The sequence below is a fragment of the Bidens hawaiensis genome, unplaced genomic scaffold (assembly GCF_021521415.1).
Source record: "Bidens hawaiensis isolate Kalapana, Puna unplaced genomic scaffold, B.hawaiensis_p1.1 tig00000864_1, whole genome shotgun sequence".
Lineage (NCBI taxonomy): Eukaryota > Viridiplantae > Streptophyta > Magnoliopsida > Asterales > Asteraceae > Bidens > Bidens hawaiensis.
Genome location: NW_027491050.1, coordinates 3,002,755 through 3,019,713, shown reverse-complemented (window position 1 = coordinate 3,019,713; position 16,959 = coordinate 3,002,755). Strand labels below are relative to the sequence as shown.

Below are 16,959 nucleotides of genomic sequence, written 5' to 3'. Positions count from 1 at the left end.
AAAAACTATAAATGACGCACTCAAAAGATAGAATATTGATTAAAGCTTTCTCATATAATAAATGAAAGAGTACATCTAATATAGACGAATACCAACAGCTTAAATTGCATATAAATAAGAAGCAAATAACAAACTACAGCAGAAGATCAGGACTTGAGAATAGCCAACAACTTTATTCAAATTCAAATGCCCCCAAAGCCGGACTTATTCAAATTCAAAAGGATAGAGTCATTCCCGCTTAATCTGCTAGCATCCATGCATAATCAAACCTGTGCAAACATACAGAAGCGAACCCTGACGGATGCTAGTTCAGCGGTATTGGAAAAGCACAAAGAGGTTTAGCTTTGCATAAGGTGATTCCAAATTTTTCTGTCATGTCCAAAGTTGTGTGATGAATATTTGGGCCTAGACTCCAATCAAAATTATTGAGTAATGAGCCCAACATCATTGGGACCATCCGAATCGCAAGTGATAGACCGGGGCATATTCTTCGCCCAGCACCAAATGGGATTAATTCGAAATCCTGGCCTCGGAAATCAATTCTACGGTTCATAAATCTTTCTGGCTTGAACTCATAGGGGTCATCCCATACGGCTGGGTCTCGTCCAATGGCCCATGCATTCACAAGCACCCGTGTGCCCTTCGGAATGGTGTATCCATTGATTTGTACTTCTTTCTCAACACCTCGAGGAACGAGGAAGGGGGCTGGTGGGTGAAGTCTTAAAGTTTCTTTTGCGATGCATGATAGGTATGGTAGCTTAAAGGCATCCTCTTCTCTTACAAGTTTACCTTTACCAATAACTTTTTCAAGCTCCTCCTTGGCTTTAGTCAAGGTGTGTGGGTTTCGTAATACTTCTGCCATTGCAAATTCTATTGTGGTTGAGGTCGTATCAGTGCCCGCACCAAATACATCCTAGACGATCACAAGGAATTATATGTTAATTATCAATGAAAAAGAGAGGAAAATATCAAGAAATAGATGTAACAAAAACAAAATATACATACTTATTTGATATTTATATCCAGAAACTTATTATAAATATCATTGAAAACTCCAAAGAATGAAATTATAACTCACCATAACCAAGCTCTTTATATGTGCGTGACTGAGCTCCTTTGGGTTATCTTGACTGAGTTTCAAGCAAACGTCCAATACATCATTATGCTTAAATCTTCCCACTTGAAGCCGCTCTTCGATTAATTCTTCAAATGCTCCGAGAAGTATCTGAAGATGATGGCCCATTCTTTTCCTTATTCCCTGTGGATCAATCTTCTTGAGCACCGGAAAAAAGTCAACAAGATTTGGCTTTGCACCCTCCACCATAGAGTTTGTAATCGCATCCTTCATTTCAGAACCTGAATCCGTATACGGTGCTGTTAAATCCTTGGAGAAAATAGTGTTGGATAAAAGATTTAGTGAGGTTCTGAATGCAGCACGACCGATGTCCACATAATCACTCGTTAAACTGGCTTTCTGGCAGTATGCTACTAGCTCTTCAACTTTCTGTCTCCTCAGGTCATGGTTAGTCTCAATGGATGAGTTGTTGAATAGATTGGAACTAAGGATCCTTCTTAGGGTTCGCCACTGCTCGCTGCTGGCAGGGAGCCATGCAATGGAGTTCTTGGCGTGGTTATATGCTTGAAAGGCGTCAGGTGGAGAACGACCAGCGAAACTACCATCTTGCTTTTGGAGTACTTCTTTGGCCGCAGCGCGGGAAGAGATGACAACTGTGGTGACTTGACCAAGTTTTAAAGACATTATTGGGCCGTGGATTTCGGCTAGTTTGGCTAGGGTCTGTTGTGGTTGGTCTCCTCCAAGCAAATGGAGGTTTCCGATAATTGGTAGTCGTTTTGGGCCCGGAGGTAACTTCTTAGGGTTGCCCATCCCAAAGGCCGACAGAGATGCTCGGATAAGTACGTAAGATAAGAAGAGTAAACTTGCTATAATCAACAACTCCATTGGTTAAATGTGTTGTTTGTCGACGCTTGTGTGTTGTGCCAAGGACGCTTTTATACTTGCAAACTTATTTGAACGTAAGAATATAAAATTGTGACGTGATAGTAACCTTCAAATATATATATTATTAAACATTTTCTTTGGGGTTGGTAAATGCGTCAAAAGATTCGGTATTTCACACTTTTTTGGGGGGGTTGGTAAATGGCTTTATAAAGAATTATCAAATGTGATATCTCACATGGTATTTCACACTTTTTTGGGGGGGGTTGGTAAATGGCTTTATAAAGAATTATCAAATGTGATATCTCACATGGTATTTCACTTGTGCATAACACCAACCGTTGTGAGGCGTGGACGAACACCACACCATACACCGGCGGAGAGGAGGGCGCTCATCCTATCATCATATTTCATGTATCACAATATATATTTTTAGATGTGAAATGTAAATTTTTCGATGCTTACACACACTTTTATTTATCTTTACCACAACAAATGATCTAACTAATAGAATTTGAAAATTCATATAAAAAAGTTTGACATATCTAGCATAATTACCAAACCATGTTCTACTCACATTAACTTTACCCTGTATACAACATCCGCCCATCATCTTTTTGTTAGGGATAACACGTGCTCACACACGAACTGAACACAAACACGAATATGAAAGTAAATAAAGAACACGAGGATTTAACATGTTTTGGTTTAAACTCACTTATATCCACCGACGGAAACTAAGGTCTATTATGGAGTGATGCAAGATTAGTATAATCACTGTACCTCTTTACACACTCTCTCTCTCTCTTATTTTAATTTTCTAATCATATTTAATCTCAACCACATAATTTAATATATTTAATTAAATGTGTGGTCAAAAATGAAGTTTTTAAGTTATTAAAACTCAACAAGGTTCTTAAAATATCCCTTCCCTATATATATATATATATATATAGGCTAAGTATAAAATAAAAACCCATTTGAGTTGTGCAAACTCTAGAAACTCATTCTCAATCACATGTTTTTAATTAATGTTTAAATCTTGTGGTCCACAATTAAAGTGAATAAAAAATGTAAATATAAATATAACTTTTTCTCTCTTCTGAAAACATATATAAAAATTAGTAAAAAAATGTTAAAAAATAGCAAAACATTTTTTTTATGTTTCGATGTTTTGTATTAAATGTTACATCATATATTACATATAACAAAACAAAAAAAAACGATGTTACATAGGGTTTTCGCGGATTTTCACAACTCAAATGGGTTTTTATTTTAATCTTACCCTATATATATATATATATATATATGGGAGGGTTATAGTAAAAAAAAGTAGTTTCCTAGGAAGACTAAGAATAAATCATAGCCATTGGATCATGCTAATCAATTGTTGATATTTAAAATTACCAAAAACCGACATAATTTTCTAGAATTACTTTTTCACCATTATAACCGACATAGTTTTCTAAAATTATTCTTTTACCATAGGTTTTTGAATACGAAGGGTTGAGATTAGTTTAGGAGGAAAATCAAGTATGAACACAAGGTAAAGGGCATAAAAGGAATAATGCATTTGTTGCTTTCTCTCTCCACATGCAAGGCACATGCCAAATTCTCCCATCATTTTAAAACGTCCATAACTTTTTTTTATGACTTTTTTATTGAAAAACAAATTCACCATAATAACGAGTGTCTTTTTATCTTTTATATGAGTACCATATTGTAATATAAAAATAAAAAAAAAATTAGTGGGTTTTTTTACAAAATTGTGTATTGTGTTATACAATAGTATTTTTCATTTTGTTTTTTTTTTCATTGTGTTTTTTCCATTGTGTTATTTACATTGTGTCATACAATTGTGTTTTTATCATTGTGTTTTTTTTTTTCATAGTGTATTTTTCCATTGTGTTTTTCATAGTGTTTTTTCGGACTTTTACGGCGAGGTGGTGGCGGTGGGTGACGGTTGTGGAGGCGATGGGCGGTGGAGTGGTTGTCGTTGTAAGAGATGAGCGAAGATGTAATTGGGTTTTATATAAGTGGGTTTTTGAAATTAATTTAAGTGGGTTTTAATATTAAAGTATTAAATTAAAATACCCCCCTTCCTAGCCTTCTTAGGAAAATCAAACTTCTTATTTGAACATAACCCTATATATATATATATATATATATATATATATATATGGAAGATTTCAAATGAGAACCACTTTGAGTTTTTAGATATCAAAAGAACTTAATGTAACAATTTTATTTATTTATTTCTTTTTGAATTTTTTTTACACATACGTAATATATGTAGGTTACGTATACGTAAAAAACATTACATAATTTTTTACGTACCGAGTTGACTTTTTACATATATGTAACGGACGTAAAAATTAGTGTAATCACTTACATCTTTATTCTCTCTCCTACTTTAATTTTTTAATCAGATTTAATCTCAACCACATAATCTAATCTATTTAATTAAATGTGTGGTTAAGAATGGAGTTCTTAAGTTCTTAAAACTCAACAAGGTTCTCAAAATATTCCTCCCATATATATATATATATGATCAGGATCATGTGAGAATTTTTAGGAATTGAGAACTATGAGAACCATTTTGGATTACCACACACACACACACACACACACATATATATATATATATAATATTTAACACCTAATTAGGGTTAACCCTTGGTAACTTATTCAACAAGACCTTGCCCAACTGGGCTCGCGAGGACTAGGGTCGGCCACCCTATTCTAAGCCCACCCTAAACTGGCCTAACTCGGCCCGGTTTTAAGCCTATATACCCTAACAATCTCCCACGTGGAGGCTTTGAACACGATCGACACCGCGCTTCTCTTGTACTTCTACAACTGTCAGTCAGAATTTTAACCCTCTCCTAGTTGTCACCCACCTTTTCATCAATTAAACAAAAAGTTTTTAAAGCTCCCACTAAGCTTCAAGTCATCAGTCACTACAAGTGACTCGTTCTTCGTCTCTACCAGCTCCCACCTAAACAAACTGCCAGATCCTGAGAACAAACACTCTTCGAATCAAATAGATAATCCCTTGTGGAGACTTTGACCGCTGGAATACTAGTTCTCTTAACCCACTATTTGTTAGTTCTGACTAAAGATTTAACTGATTGATATAAGGCTAAACATATATAAATCCCTTATTTATTTTATATAATATTTTATTAGTTTTGTTCGGTTTTATGTAAGATTTGTATACTACTAACATATTTGTGTATTTTAGGTTCCGGGTTTCAATCATGTCGAAACAAGCGAAAATAGGCGAAATGGGAGAGTCAGAGAGAATCTTCTACGAATTTTAATTTTATGGGCTTAGATTTCCAAAATCTTCTATGAATTTTAATTTTATGGGCCTTGAAAGTCTATATAAACACCCCCTAAACTTAACCCTAATCATAACCTGAATACCCTAGACAGCTGGGACGAATTTAGGAGCTTAAGAGGTGATCTTTTGGAGGATTTGGAGGCTTGGAATCATTCGGTGGCGTGCTTATCGTTCAAGAATGAAGACCCCGGGTATTATTGCCTTTAATCTTTTGTTTCTTTTGTTTTCCACCATGATTTCATTTATCATTGTTTTGTTTTACTTTAAGATGCTAGGCTAAACATTATAGACTGCCTAGGCTTACGATGAACCTACTTTGACGTTGTGTTTTGATTTGGGATTTATTTATCGTTATGGTTTTATGATTTAGTAAAAGGTTTAATTATATTAAATTGATGCACATGGATATTTAGGATTGTTTGATTAATTGTTATTATTCCACAGTTGCCTTGATTATTGTTTGTCATTATGATAGGTTGCAATTAGGTCAATTACTTTGTGTTCTTGATTATTTTATGATTGATTTGCAATAAGATAATATGAATAATAATTATTAATTAAATAAACCTAAGTGTGCTGATAACCTAAATCTGTAAGGTGCTAGGTTATTGATAGATCTTTATTATTTGATCTTGCTAGATTTAGTTCTTCGTAAGGAGTCCGTCTAGGTTTGATTATTTAATTATTGTCTATTGAATCAATTAAATATTTTAAACTGCCTTTGATTTCCGCGCTGTAAGGTAGGATTTTGTATAAAGAAACTAAGTCATAAATAATTAGGTGACCGTAAGGAAACTTAATTTTTAATACTGGTGTGCGTTAAAACTTATTAGAAACCCATAGGTGTCTCTTGAGAAGGGTCAGAGGTCCTGTTCGGGTTGTCTCTTAGGTTTCTATTTTACGATCCCAGTCCATTACTAAATATTTTACCAGTTAATTAACAATTGAAGTTTAGGGGATTATAGTCTAGGTAATTTTCTCATCATCATCTTATGTAGTCAAACTTGTGTTTTTGTTTAATTTACTTCTTTTATTAAATTAGTTTTGAATAATAATTTTAAATTAGTATTTTAATTTAGAAACTCCCCCTCAAATAAATATAAATTAATAAGTCATGTCTGTAGTTGAGTCTAATTAGCTAATAAACGTAGTTTAAAGAGTTTCGTGGGTTTGATATCTGGACTTACTTAGCTTTACTATTGTCGATCGGTTCACTTTCTGATTAGTAGTTTAGTCGAGTTTTAGAGAGTCTAGAGTATTACTTAGTGTCTAGATTAGCGTAATTTTAGTTAATAATATTAAACTACTTTTAGCACATCACTGACCTACCGTCAGTGTTCCCACTATCAAAAAACCTTTGACTGGGTCCCTTGAACCTATCCTAGCACGTTCAACCTGAATTTGATACGTGACTCTAAATTTGTCATCTACAAAAACAAACCTTCTTCTATCCATATCCATGAAATTCCCTTAACCAAACTTTGACTTTCTTCTTATCCGGGATGGTTGTTCCCTAAATGGTAAAGTAACCATATACTACGAACCCTCTATTTCTTCCTCGAGCCCTGACTAGATTACCTTTGACTACTTTCCACTCCCCATTCCCATACTTATCCATATGCCTTTGATTATCCAACTTTCAAACAGAAATCAGCGACCTCTTTAGACCTGAAGTGTCCCTGACACCCTTCAAAATCCAAGAACCGGCTGAAGTTTTCAAATCAATGTCATCCATGCCCGTAACACCAAGAACTTCATTGTTCGCAAGTCTTACCTTTCCAATGTCCCCAAACTTCAAATTCCTTATCGTTTAACTGTAGTGAGTGGCATGAAACGATGCACCGGATCCATAACCAAAGAATCAACGTTACTCTCAGCACTGAAAATTAAAGCGTCACCCTCAGTAACGACTTCTTTTACTGCATGTGTTGTATTCTGTAGCATTAACTTCTTTCTTGTCACTCTTGTTTAGACACCGACTCCTAAAATGATTTTTCTTGTTTACAACTCCAGCATGCAATATCTTTCTGAGTCTTAGACTGACAACTCTTCCTACTCCCACGGGCCCGTTGCTTTCCCCTACCTCTGCATTCTATGACGAACAACGTATTTGATGATTCGCCCAAAATTTAGCGTCTTAAATCTTCACACAGAACTAGGTCTCGAATCCCATCAAAAGTAATCTTAGGGATAACACGCGCTTACACGAACTAAACAAAAACATGAATACAAAAGCTAATAAAGAACACGATGATTTAACGTGGTTTGGACTAAGCTGACCTATATCCACCGGCGGAAACTAGGGTTTATTATTGAGTGATGCATGATTACAAGTACATAATAGATATAAATAAGTAATTCCGAATAAGGTTAACCCTTGGTAACTTAATCAACAAGACAAATCCCAACTGGACCCACGTGGACTAGGGTCGGCCACCCTATCTTGCGCCCACCCTAAACTGGCCCAACCTAGATAGGGTTTAAGCCTATATACCCTAACACTTTTGATACAAGGGCGAAGTATGTTGGTGGTCCAGCCCTCCTTTTTTTTCTCAGTAATGTAAATTTACTCTTTTTCGTCAAGAAATTTTTAAGTATAGTGCATATCTAAAAGTCCGAACATTTTTATACCTAATGCAAATTTACCCTTTCCGTCGAAATTTTGACAACCCCCCCCCCCCCTCCCCAACAAACGCGCACACACACGTTTTCGTTTAAGCTTCGCCACTGTTTTGATATATAATAGCGTCTCTTTTGTTTTTTAGACGTTCAATCGTTCTTTAAAATTCTATATCGTTATCGTTAACAAATTCTTTGTGGTTTATTTAAATTATTGAGATGATTACGAGTGCAGCGCCCACGTACACATCCTTAATACTGGTTATATTGATTAAAAAGACATGCTACATTTTTTAAAGCAACATGCTAATAAAAATAAGTAATAAAATAAGTAATATACGATGAGAATTTTGATAAATCGCCTAAAAAGGGTTAGTTCCATTAATTAAAACGACACATGCTCAGTTTTTAAACAACATGCCAATTAAAATTACTAATGCATGTCGAATATATTTTTTTTTTCTTGTAGCACATAAAAGACGACTGCTCTTTTTATTTTAGATTATCTTAATCTTAAATCTTAAATATATATAAACGAAATTTCCCTACGTTCTCTCAAGTCACCAGATTGATTTATTTATAAATGAAAGTTTTTCATGCATTTGACCCGAATTCACGGGTATGGGTCTCACCAAACCTAGATAGCCCTTAAACGGGTTATAACATTTCATTAAATTAAAAATTAATCTCAACAAATATTTGATATAAAAATCCTATAAAATAGGGATATACTTAATATTAATATCCGATTTTTTTTAAAAGATAGTATTTATAATTAAGAAACAATTATATAACAAAAAAAATAAGCGGGTTATTGGTTTCACCAAACCCAGATAGCTTTTAAATCGGGTTATAACATCTCATTTCTTTGTGAAACCCTTTCATAGTCAAAGTCTAATTATATTATTAACTTCCTGACAATAAATAAAAATAAAATCCAAAAAATGTAAATATTATAAACGAATAACGTACACCAACCCCGTAATACGTGGGATAAAAACTAGTTATACATATAGGGTATGGATCAAAGGCTTGAGCTATTTTTCAAATGCTAACAAAAATAAGAAATATGAGAAACCATAATTAATTGACATGTATGAATTGAGACCAAAGAAAAAGATTATAAAAATAGTACATATTTTTTCATTCTACACGCAATTCACATATTAATTATCTCATCATTTTAAAACTTTAATAACTTTTCATATGATGTATTTTTTTTTACAAAAAATTACCATAATAACAAGCGTTTTTTATCTTTAATATGAGTATGAATTTGTTATATAAAAATTAAAATAAAAATGACGTCATTTTGCTTTTTTGTTTGCCACTTGTCTTTTTTCGTCATTGTGGGTTTTTTTTTTGTCATTCAAATTATCATTGTGTTTTTTTAAATATTAATAACATCATTGTGTAATAATATGTAAATATAATGATAAAATACAACAAATTATCCAATACCTAAAACATAAAACACAATGGTGAATACATACAGCACAATGACTTGAAACGTAAAACACAATGGTGAATGCGTATAACACAATGACTTGAAACGTAAAACACAATGGAAACTACAGATTACACAATGACATGAACGTAATACTCTTTTTCTCAAGTTAAGTGAATGTCACATGTCAGTCCTGAACAAAAGACAATAAACGTATTACACAATTACTAAAACAAAATGATAAGTAGAAAGACAAATGATGAGAACAAAGACACAATGACATAATCTTTGTTTTAATTGGATTTTTTTTTTGTCATTGTGTCTTTCAAATTATCATTGTGTTCTTTTTATATATTAATAACACCATTGTGTAATAATATGTAAATATAATGATTAAATACAACAAATTATCCAATACATGAAACACAATGATGAATACATATTACACAATAGACTAAAACATAAACACAGTGGTGAATTCATATGATTTTTGTAAAAAGTTAGTAGCTTTAATATAAAAAGAGTGGTTTTTAGGTATCTTACAAGTGAGTAAATGGGATTAAGGTCTCTAGCCATCTGAGATGGCTGGATTGGGTTTCTCTTTCCTAGTGGCAGTCCACATAAGCAACGAGGTGGAAGTGTATGGTGACTAGATCAACCATCTGAGATGGCTAGATCCAACCTTATTCATTTACTGACACGTAGCCGCACCATATGAGACCAACTATTTTTTTTTAGAACGTCGACTTTCTTGTTTTTAGGGAATGAAGGATTTGAGCTACACCTTGTACAAAAGTTGTCAGTTTAAACCCCGAGCCCACCCAAGTTTTCGTCCCACCATTTTTTACACTAGAGAGTGAGAGTTATGCTTTTATGGTGACACTACGTCTGTCAAGTGGCAGCCGGTGCTATGGTTTCCTGGTGAAATGCACAAGCCAAACTCTGAAAGCTAGCGTGGACCCGGTTAAGACAATATAGTATGGCTATGTGGGGCAAAGGGGCTCTCAAAATTTGGAGAGTGCGGTAGGCTAAATACAAGAAAGTCGTCATCTAAAAAGAAATAGATGGTCTCATATTGTGACACCCGGTAAATTTCTCAATCCTATAAACTAAGTAATCAACCTAATAATTAGGTGATTGTAAATATCGAGCGCGCCATGTTAGTCAGCGCGTGCATTTGTTATGTGCGCCCTGCGCGAGCGCGCCATGTTAAGAACCAGCGTGAGCATATGTTATATGCGCCATGCGCGAATGTTTTGGCTTTATGTTTTTCATGTACCTTAACGTTATGATGTCTAATGGGTTGACCGTCACGCATGATGCTAAGGCGGGTGCACCCTAAATCGTTTATGCGCGTGCGGAAGGGAACTAACCTCCCCGCATGGCGGGAACATTGAGAGCTAGTTTGTCTGAAGCTCCAAGATGGAATTGACTTCAACATAACTGATCACTATGTTGAAATACCAAGACCACCTGGAGAATCTACAAATGAAACTCAATGTCCCTGACTGCGAGAAGGTCACGCACCTACCCGCAGCAAAGAAATGTCCTTCACGCAGAAAGCTATGCGCACAAAGTAATACGCGCAGAACACTTAGTCTATTCTCCAGTTGTAAGGAGATTACTCCCGCCCAAAAAGAAACGGTAGCGTGTTTCAGAGATTTTCCACTTTTTACTGTACACTGACAAAGTACCTGAAAAAGCACACTGTAACATGAAAAGTCAACTGTCAGCCACCCTACTCCCACCAACCACAGACCTGCATGTCCTGACCAAATCAAAATCAAAATCTTTTATCCACTACTCCACTTTTAAATAAATAATAATAATTTCCATACTTTATCATCATTACCCCTAGATATGAAAAGATTACAATCCCCTAGAGCAAGGGATTGTGTTCCCTTGAGTTTGCCTATAAATATGTAACCTAAATTATCATCACCAAAACACACTTCAAACTTCTCTCTTAAGAACTGCAACTTGCACTAATCATCTCCCAAGCATCCGTTGTTTTCGTTTCCGATCCTGTTACCAGGTAAGCCTAGAATATAACCTTGAGATCTGCTTTCCAACCCTTATATTCTCCTAATTCTTGATCTTAATATATATACTTGTTATTTAATCGTATTCTAGACCTTCGATTCCGAGGCCAACACCAAGAAAACCCGAATCTCGATTAATCCCTTAACAAGAACCACAGGTGAGTCTCACAGCCCCTATTCTCGCTGTTTTCACTGTTTTTAAACTGTTTTCGGGGCGAAGGACACGTACTTAAATAATGTTTTATCATGGTATACTTACAAGCTATGCAAGCGATTATGTGTTTAAATTATATTTCATGATGAGCAATGCGAACGGTTATCTAAGGTTTTCGATGTGTGTGCGCTAGAACTCGAGTAAGTGATCACTTTACCATTGGAACTCTAAGGGTAGGGACTGCTGGTTTGATCCACCCACTCGTAGGGGTCGCACCTCTTTGCATGGACGAGTGCCTAGTATGGTCATGGGGCAGTACTATGGGTTTGAGCCCGCTCGTAGGGGTCGCGCCTCTTTGCATGGACGAGCGCCTTGTTTTCCGGCACAACGTCCGCGCGTAACCCGCGGGACGGAATTATTGATTAGCTCGTTGTGGCAGCGCCACTTTGCATGGACGAGCACATTTTCCTGAAACGTTCGCGCGTAACCCGCGGGACGGTATTACTTATTTTAGCTCGTAGTGGCAGCGCCACTTTGCATAGACGAGCACAGTTCCCAGAAATGTTCGCGCGTAACCCGCGGAACGATTTTATCAGAATATGTTGATAGAACCATGTTTTACCAAGCATATGTTTTAATGATGCTATCAGAATTATGTTTCAGAATGATTTGTATCATGATTATGATGCAATACGATTTATCAAGTTACTAAAACTTGTGAACTCACTCAGTTTATACTGATTCAAATGTTTTTACGTGTCTTTCAGGAGATAATTAGGTAGCGCATGGAGTCACACTTAGAGCACCTCACGCTGAACATCTAAAACTAGCTTTTTGGAAGATTTTAGTTCTATCCCTTCGATGCGCGTGGTTGTTCCCGCCGCGCAAGGGGATATGGCATGGAAACCTTCAACAGTTTTTATACTTGGATGTTTTTATGTAATTTTTAAACAATGTAATGTATTTGTATTAAACATTTCATGCGCAATGAAAATCTTTGAATGTTTGCAATGGCCCGTGCTTAATTATCAATCCCCACTCGCGCGCGCCCGGCTGTTTCCGCCGCTCAGGGCCGGGTGTGACAGATTGGTATCAGAGCGCTGGTTATAGCGAACTAGGAAAAGAAGTTTTAACCTAGACTATAACCGTTGGGGGAAATCGCATGAAATATTTTTCAAAGAAAATATTTTCAAAAGAAACTATACACACACTTAGGAACACGGGTCACACAGTGTCTAGTAAATAATGATAACATTATGTGCTCAGAATACATGCGCTAAGATTGATATGTTTTCACTCTTTTAAAGCGAGAATGCCTCCAACTAAAGCCAAGAGAATTACCATGACACCCGAAGAACTCGCGGAAATAATCGCGCAAGCAATCGCAACACATGAGGCCAGCAAGGCCGAATCAAGTCAGGGTCGTCAGAATGAGACCCCAGAACCCGAATCAGGAGCCTTGGACAAAGGATGCTCCTACAAGACATTCATGGCCTGTAAGCCTTGGCCATTCAAGGGTATCGAAGGGGCCATTGGGCTCTACAACTGGATTGACAAGATGGAGACAGTTCTCTCCATTAGCGGATGTAGTGAGAACCAGAAGGTCCTTTACGCGACCTGCATGTTCCAAGAAGCAGCTTCGTCTTGGTGGAAGCTTCAAGTGAAAACCTTGGGGCGAGAAGTTGCTCTTCACAAGACCTGGGAGGAACTGAAGGAAATGTTGATGAGAAAGTTCTGCTCTCGCGCAGAAATTCAGAACCTACAACAGGAATTCTGGAACCACACCATGGTAGGAACGGATATCGACGCCTACAACAACCGGTTCAACGAGCTTTGCCAGTTGGTGCCAGACATGGCAAACACGGAGGAAAAGAAGATCGAGAGGTATATCTTTGGGCTACCTCCTGTTGTTAGGGTTCCGCTCAACGCCGCAGCGCCTCCAACCTTTGATGAGGCGGTAGCGCGGGCCATCACCCTTACAAGGGATACGGTCCGTGCGGGTATGTTAACTACGCGCGGAATCGAGCAGCGAACCTCTGATCCCAAGAGGAAGTGGAACTCTCACCACCGAGGGTCCGACTCCAAGCAGCCACCGTTCAAGAAGCAGGAGAGCTTAAGGGCTTACGCGATCCAAGCCGCGGAGCCATCAAGGAGAGGATACAGCGGGCCTCGCCCATGGTGCAACAAATGCAAGTATCACCACGAGGGTGAATGCGCAAGAATCGAATGTGCCAAATGTGGCAGACCAGGGCACAAGACGATGAATTGCCGTGTCAGAGAAGTTGGAGCGAGCGACAACTGCTACGCATGCGGGAAGCCAGGGCATTTTAGTCGGGATTGCCCGCAAAAGGGAAACCAAGCTCGCGGAAGAGCTTTTGTGATCGGCGCAGGCGAAGCTAAAGAAGAGCCGAATGTGGTAACCGGTACGTTTTTGCTTAACGGACATTTTGCATCTGTCTTATTTGATACTGGCGCTGACCTAAGTTTTATATCCGCTGAGTTTAAAGACTCCCTAGGCCTAGCAACCAGTAGGCTAGACACACCTTATACTATAGAACTAGCCAATGGTAGGCAGTTATGCGCAAACGAAAGAACTGAACAATGTGTAATAGTCATGGGAGGTCACGGGTTCAATATTAACTTGTTGCCAATAGACTTGGGAAGTTTTGACATTGTGATAGGTATGGATTGGTTAGTCGAGAACCACGCGGAAGTTATTTGCCATGAGAAGCAGGTTCGGGTCCCACTGTTGAACGGAGAAACCTTGGTGATTCAAGGGGAAAGAAGGGGAGTTGCGACGAAACTAATTTCGTGCCTAAAGGCGCGTAAGTGCCTAAGGAAAGGGTGCTACGCTTTCCTGGTGCATGTCGTAGAGAAGAAAGGAGATGAGCGAAGAATTGAAGACTTACCAGTAGTGCGCGAATTTCCAGAAGTTTTTCCTGAAGATTTGCCCGGATTACCGCCGCCGCGACAAGTCGAGTTTCGTATTGATTTGGTCCCAGGAGCTGCGCCAGTAGCTCGAGCGCCTTATCGACTAGCTCCATCTGAGATGCAAGAGCTATCCAATCAGTTACAGGAACTATTGGATAAGGGTTTCATACGCCCAAGCTTTTCACCTTGGGGAGCTCCAGTACTGTTTGTTAAGAAGAAGGATGGTTCGTTCCGGATGTGTATTGACTATAGGGAGCTGAACAAGCTGACAGTCAAGAATCGGTACCCCTTACCGAGGATTGACGACTTATTTGACCAGTTGCAAGGATCCAGTTATTATTCGAAGATAGATCTACGGTCCGGATACCACCAACTTAGGGTCCATGAGGAAGATGTGTCGAAAACAGCCTTCCGAACTAGATACGGCCATTATGAGTTCTTAGTGATGCCTTTCGGGCTAACTAATGCGCCGGCTGTATTCATGGATCTGATGAACCGCGTGTGCAAACCATACTTGGACAAGTTTGTGATTGTATTTATAGATGATATTCTGATTTATTCTCGGACCAAGGCCGAGCATCAGCAACACCTGAGATTGATTTTGGAATTGTTGAGGAAAGAAAAGTTGTATGCGAAGTTTTCCAAGTGCGAGTTTTGGCTTAGAGAAGTTCACTTTCTCGGTCACGTTGTAAACGAGAAAGGAATACACGTTGATCCTTCCAAAGTCAAGGCCATCGAAAACTGGGAAGCGCCAAAAACCCCAACTGAGGTGAGGCAATTCCTAGGACTAGCTGGCTACTATCGACGCTTTATTGAGAACTTCTCCAAGATAGCTCTACCTCTGACCGCGCTAACTCAGAAAGACAAGAAGTTTGTTTGGGGCGAAAATCAGGAAGCAGCGTTTCAAATGTTGAAACAGAAGTTATGTAGTGCGCCAATTTTGTCTCTGCCCGAGGGGACGGACGACATCGTCGTTTACTGTGACGCTTCACATCAGGGACTCGGATGTGTCCTTATGCAGCGAGACAAAGTCATAGCGTATGCCTCGCGCCAACTCAAGACCAATGAAAAGAACTACACAACGCATGATCTGGAACTTGGAGCGGTTGTCTTCGCGCTAAAGATTTGGCGCCATTACCTCTATGGTACAAAGTGTGTAATCTTTACGGATCACAAGAGCCTTCAACATATATTTGATCAAAAGGATTTAAACATGAGGCAACGAAGATGGGTTGAATTGTTGAACGATTATGATTGTGAAATAAAGTATCACCCTGGAAAGGTGAATGTGGTAGCATACGCGCTAAGTAGGAAGGAGCGAATAAAAACACTACGAGTCAAGGCTCTAAGGCTGACCATTCGCGCAGATCTCTTTACCAGCATCCGAGACGCTCAGCAAGAAGCTTTGAAACCAGAGTTTGCTAAAAACGAATCCCTTGGGGGTATGATTAAGAATTTGGAACTTAAGAACGGCAATCTATATTTCGCTAACCGCATATGGGTCCCTCTCAAGGGAGGATTGCGTGAGCGAGTATTAAACGAGGCTCACAAGACGCGGTATTCCGTACATCCTGGCGCAGACAAGATGTACCAAGATGTTAAAGCGCTGTATTGGTGGCCCAATCTTAAAGGCGCCATCGCGACGTATGTCAGTAAGTGCCTGACGTGTTCAAAAGTAAAGGCTGAATATCAGAAGCCGTCGGGGTTACTTCAGCAGCCAGAAATTCCCATGTGGAAGTGGGAACAAATCTCTATGGACTTCATCACCAAACTGCCAAGGACACCTGGGGGTTATGACACGATCTGGGTTATTGTAGATCGGCTAACTAAGTCAGCGCACTTCCTGCCGATCAAGGAAACCAATAAGATGGAAAAGTTAGCCCGATTGTATATTCGAGAAGTAGTTTCAAAACATGGAGTCCCAGTGTCCATCATTTCTGATAGAGATAGTCGGTTCACCTCAAGATTTTGGAGATCGTTACAAGGAGCTCTAGGTACTCGCCTTGATATGAGTACAGCTTATCATCCTCAAACGGATGGGCAAAGCGAGCGAACAATCCAGACATTGGAAGATATGCTGCGCGTGTGCGCAATCGATTTCGGTGGTAGCTGGGATACTCATCTCCCATTGGTTGAATTTTCTTACAACAACAGTTATCACACAAGTATCAAGGCTGCGCCGTTCGAAGCTTTGTACGGGCGCAAGTGTAGATCCCCACTGTGCTGGGCTGAAGTGGGTGACAAGCAAATGACTGGTCCAGAATTGATCCAAGAAACAACAGACATGATTTTTCAGATAAGGGATCGCCTTAAGACAGCGCGCGATAGACAGAAGAGCTACGCAGATGTGCGAAGGAAACCACTGGAATTTCGAGTAGGGGATAAAGTACTTTTGAAAGTCTCTCCATGGAAAGGAGTCCCCCGTTTCGGCAAGCGAGGAAAGTTGAATCCGCGCTACATTGG

At 38.5% G+C, this 16,959-nt stretch overlaps 1 protein-coding gene across 1 annotated transcript; it reads right to left on the bottom strand.

The window, feature by feature from the left end:
- Positions 1-302: 302 nt before the first annotated feature.
- On the bottom strand, positions 303-1,975 carry LOC143543354 (7-ethoxycoumarin O-deethylase-like). The gene is made up of 2 exons (XM_077035698.1): positions 1,079-1,975; positions 303-913 (listed from the first exon to the last, which is right to left on the bottom strand). The coding sequence occupies exons 1-2, from the start codon at positions 1,958-1,960 to the stop codon at positions 305-307; spliced, it is 1,491 nt and encodes a 496-aa protein (XP_076891813.1). The 5' UTR covers positions 1,961-1,975; the 3' UTR covers positions 303-304.
- Positions 1,976-16,959: the final 14,984 nt, after the last annotated feature.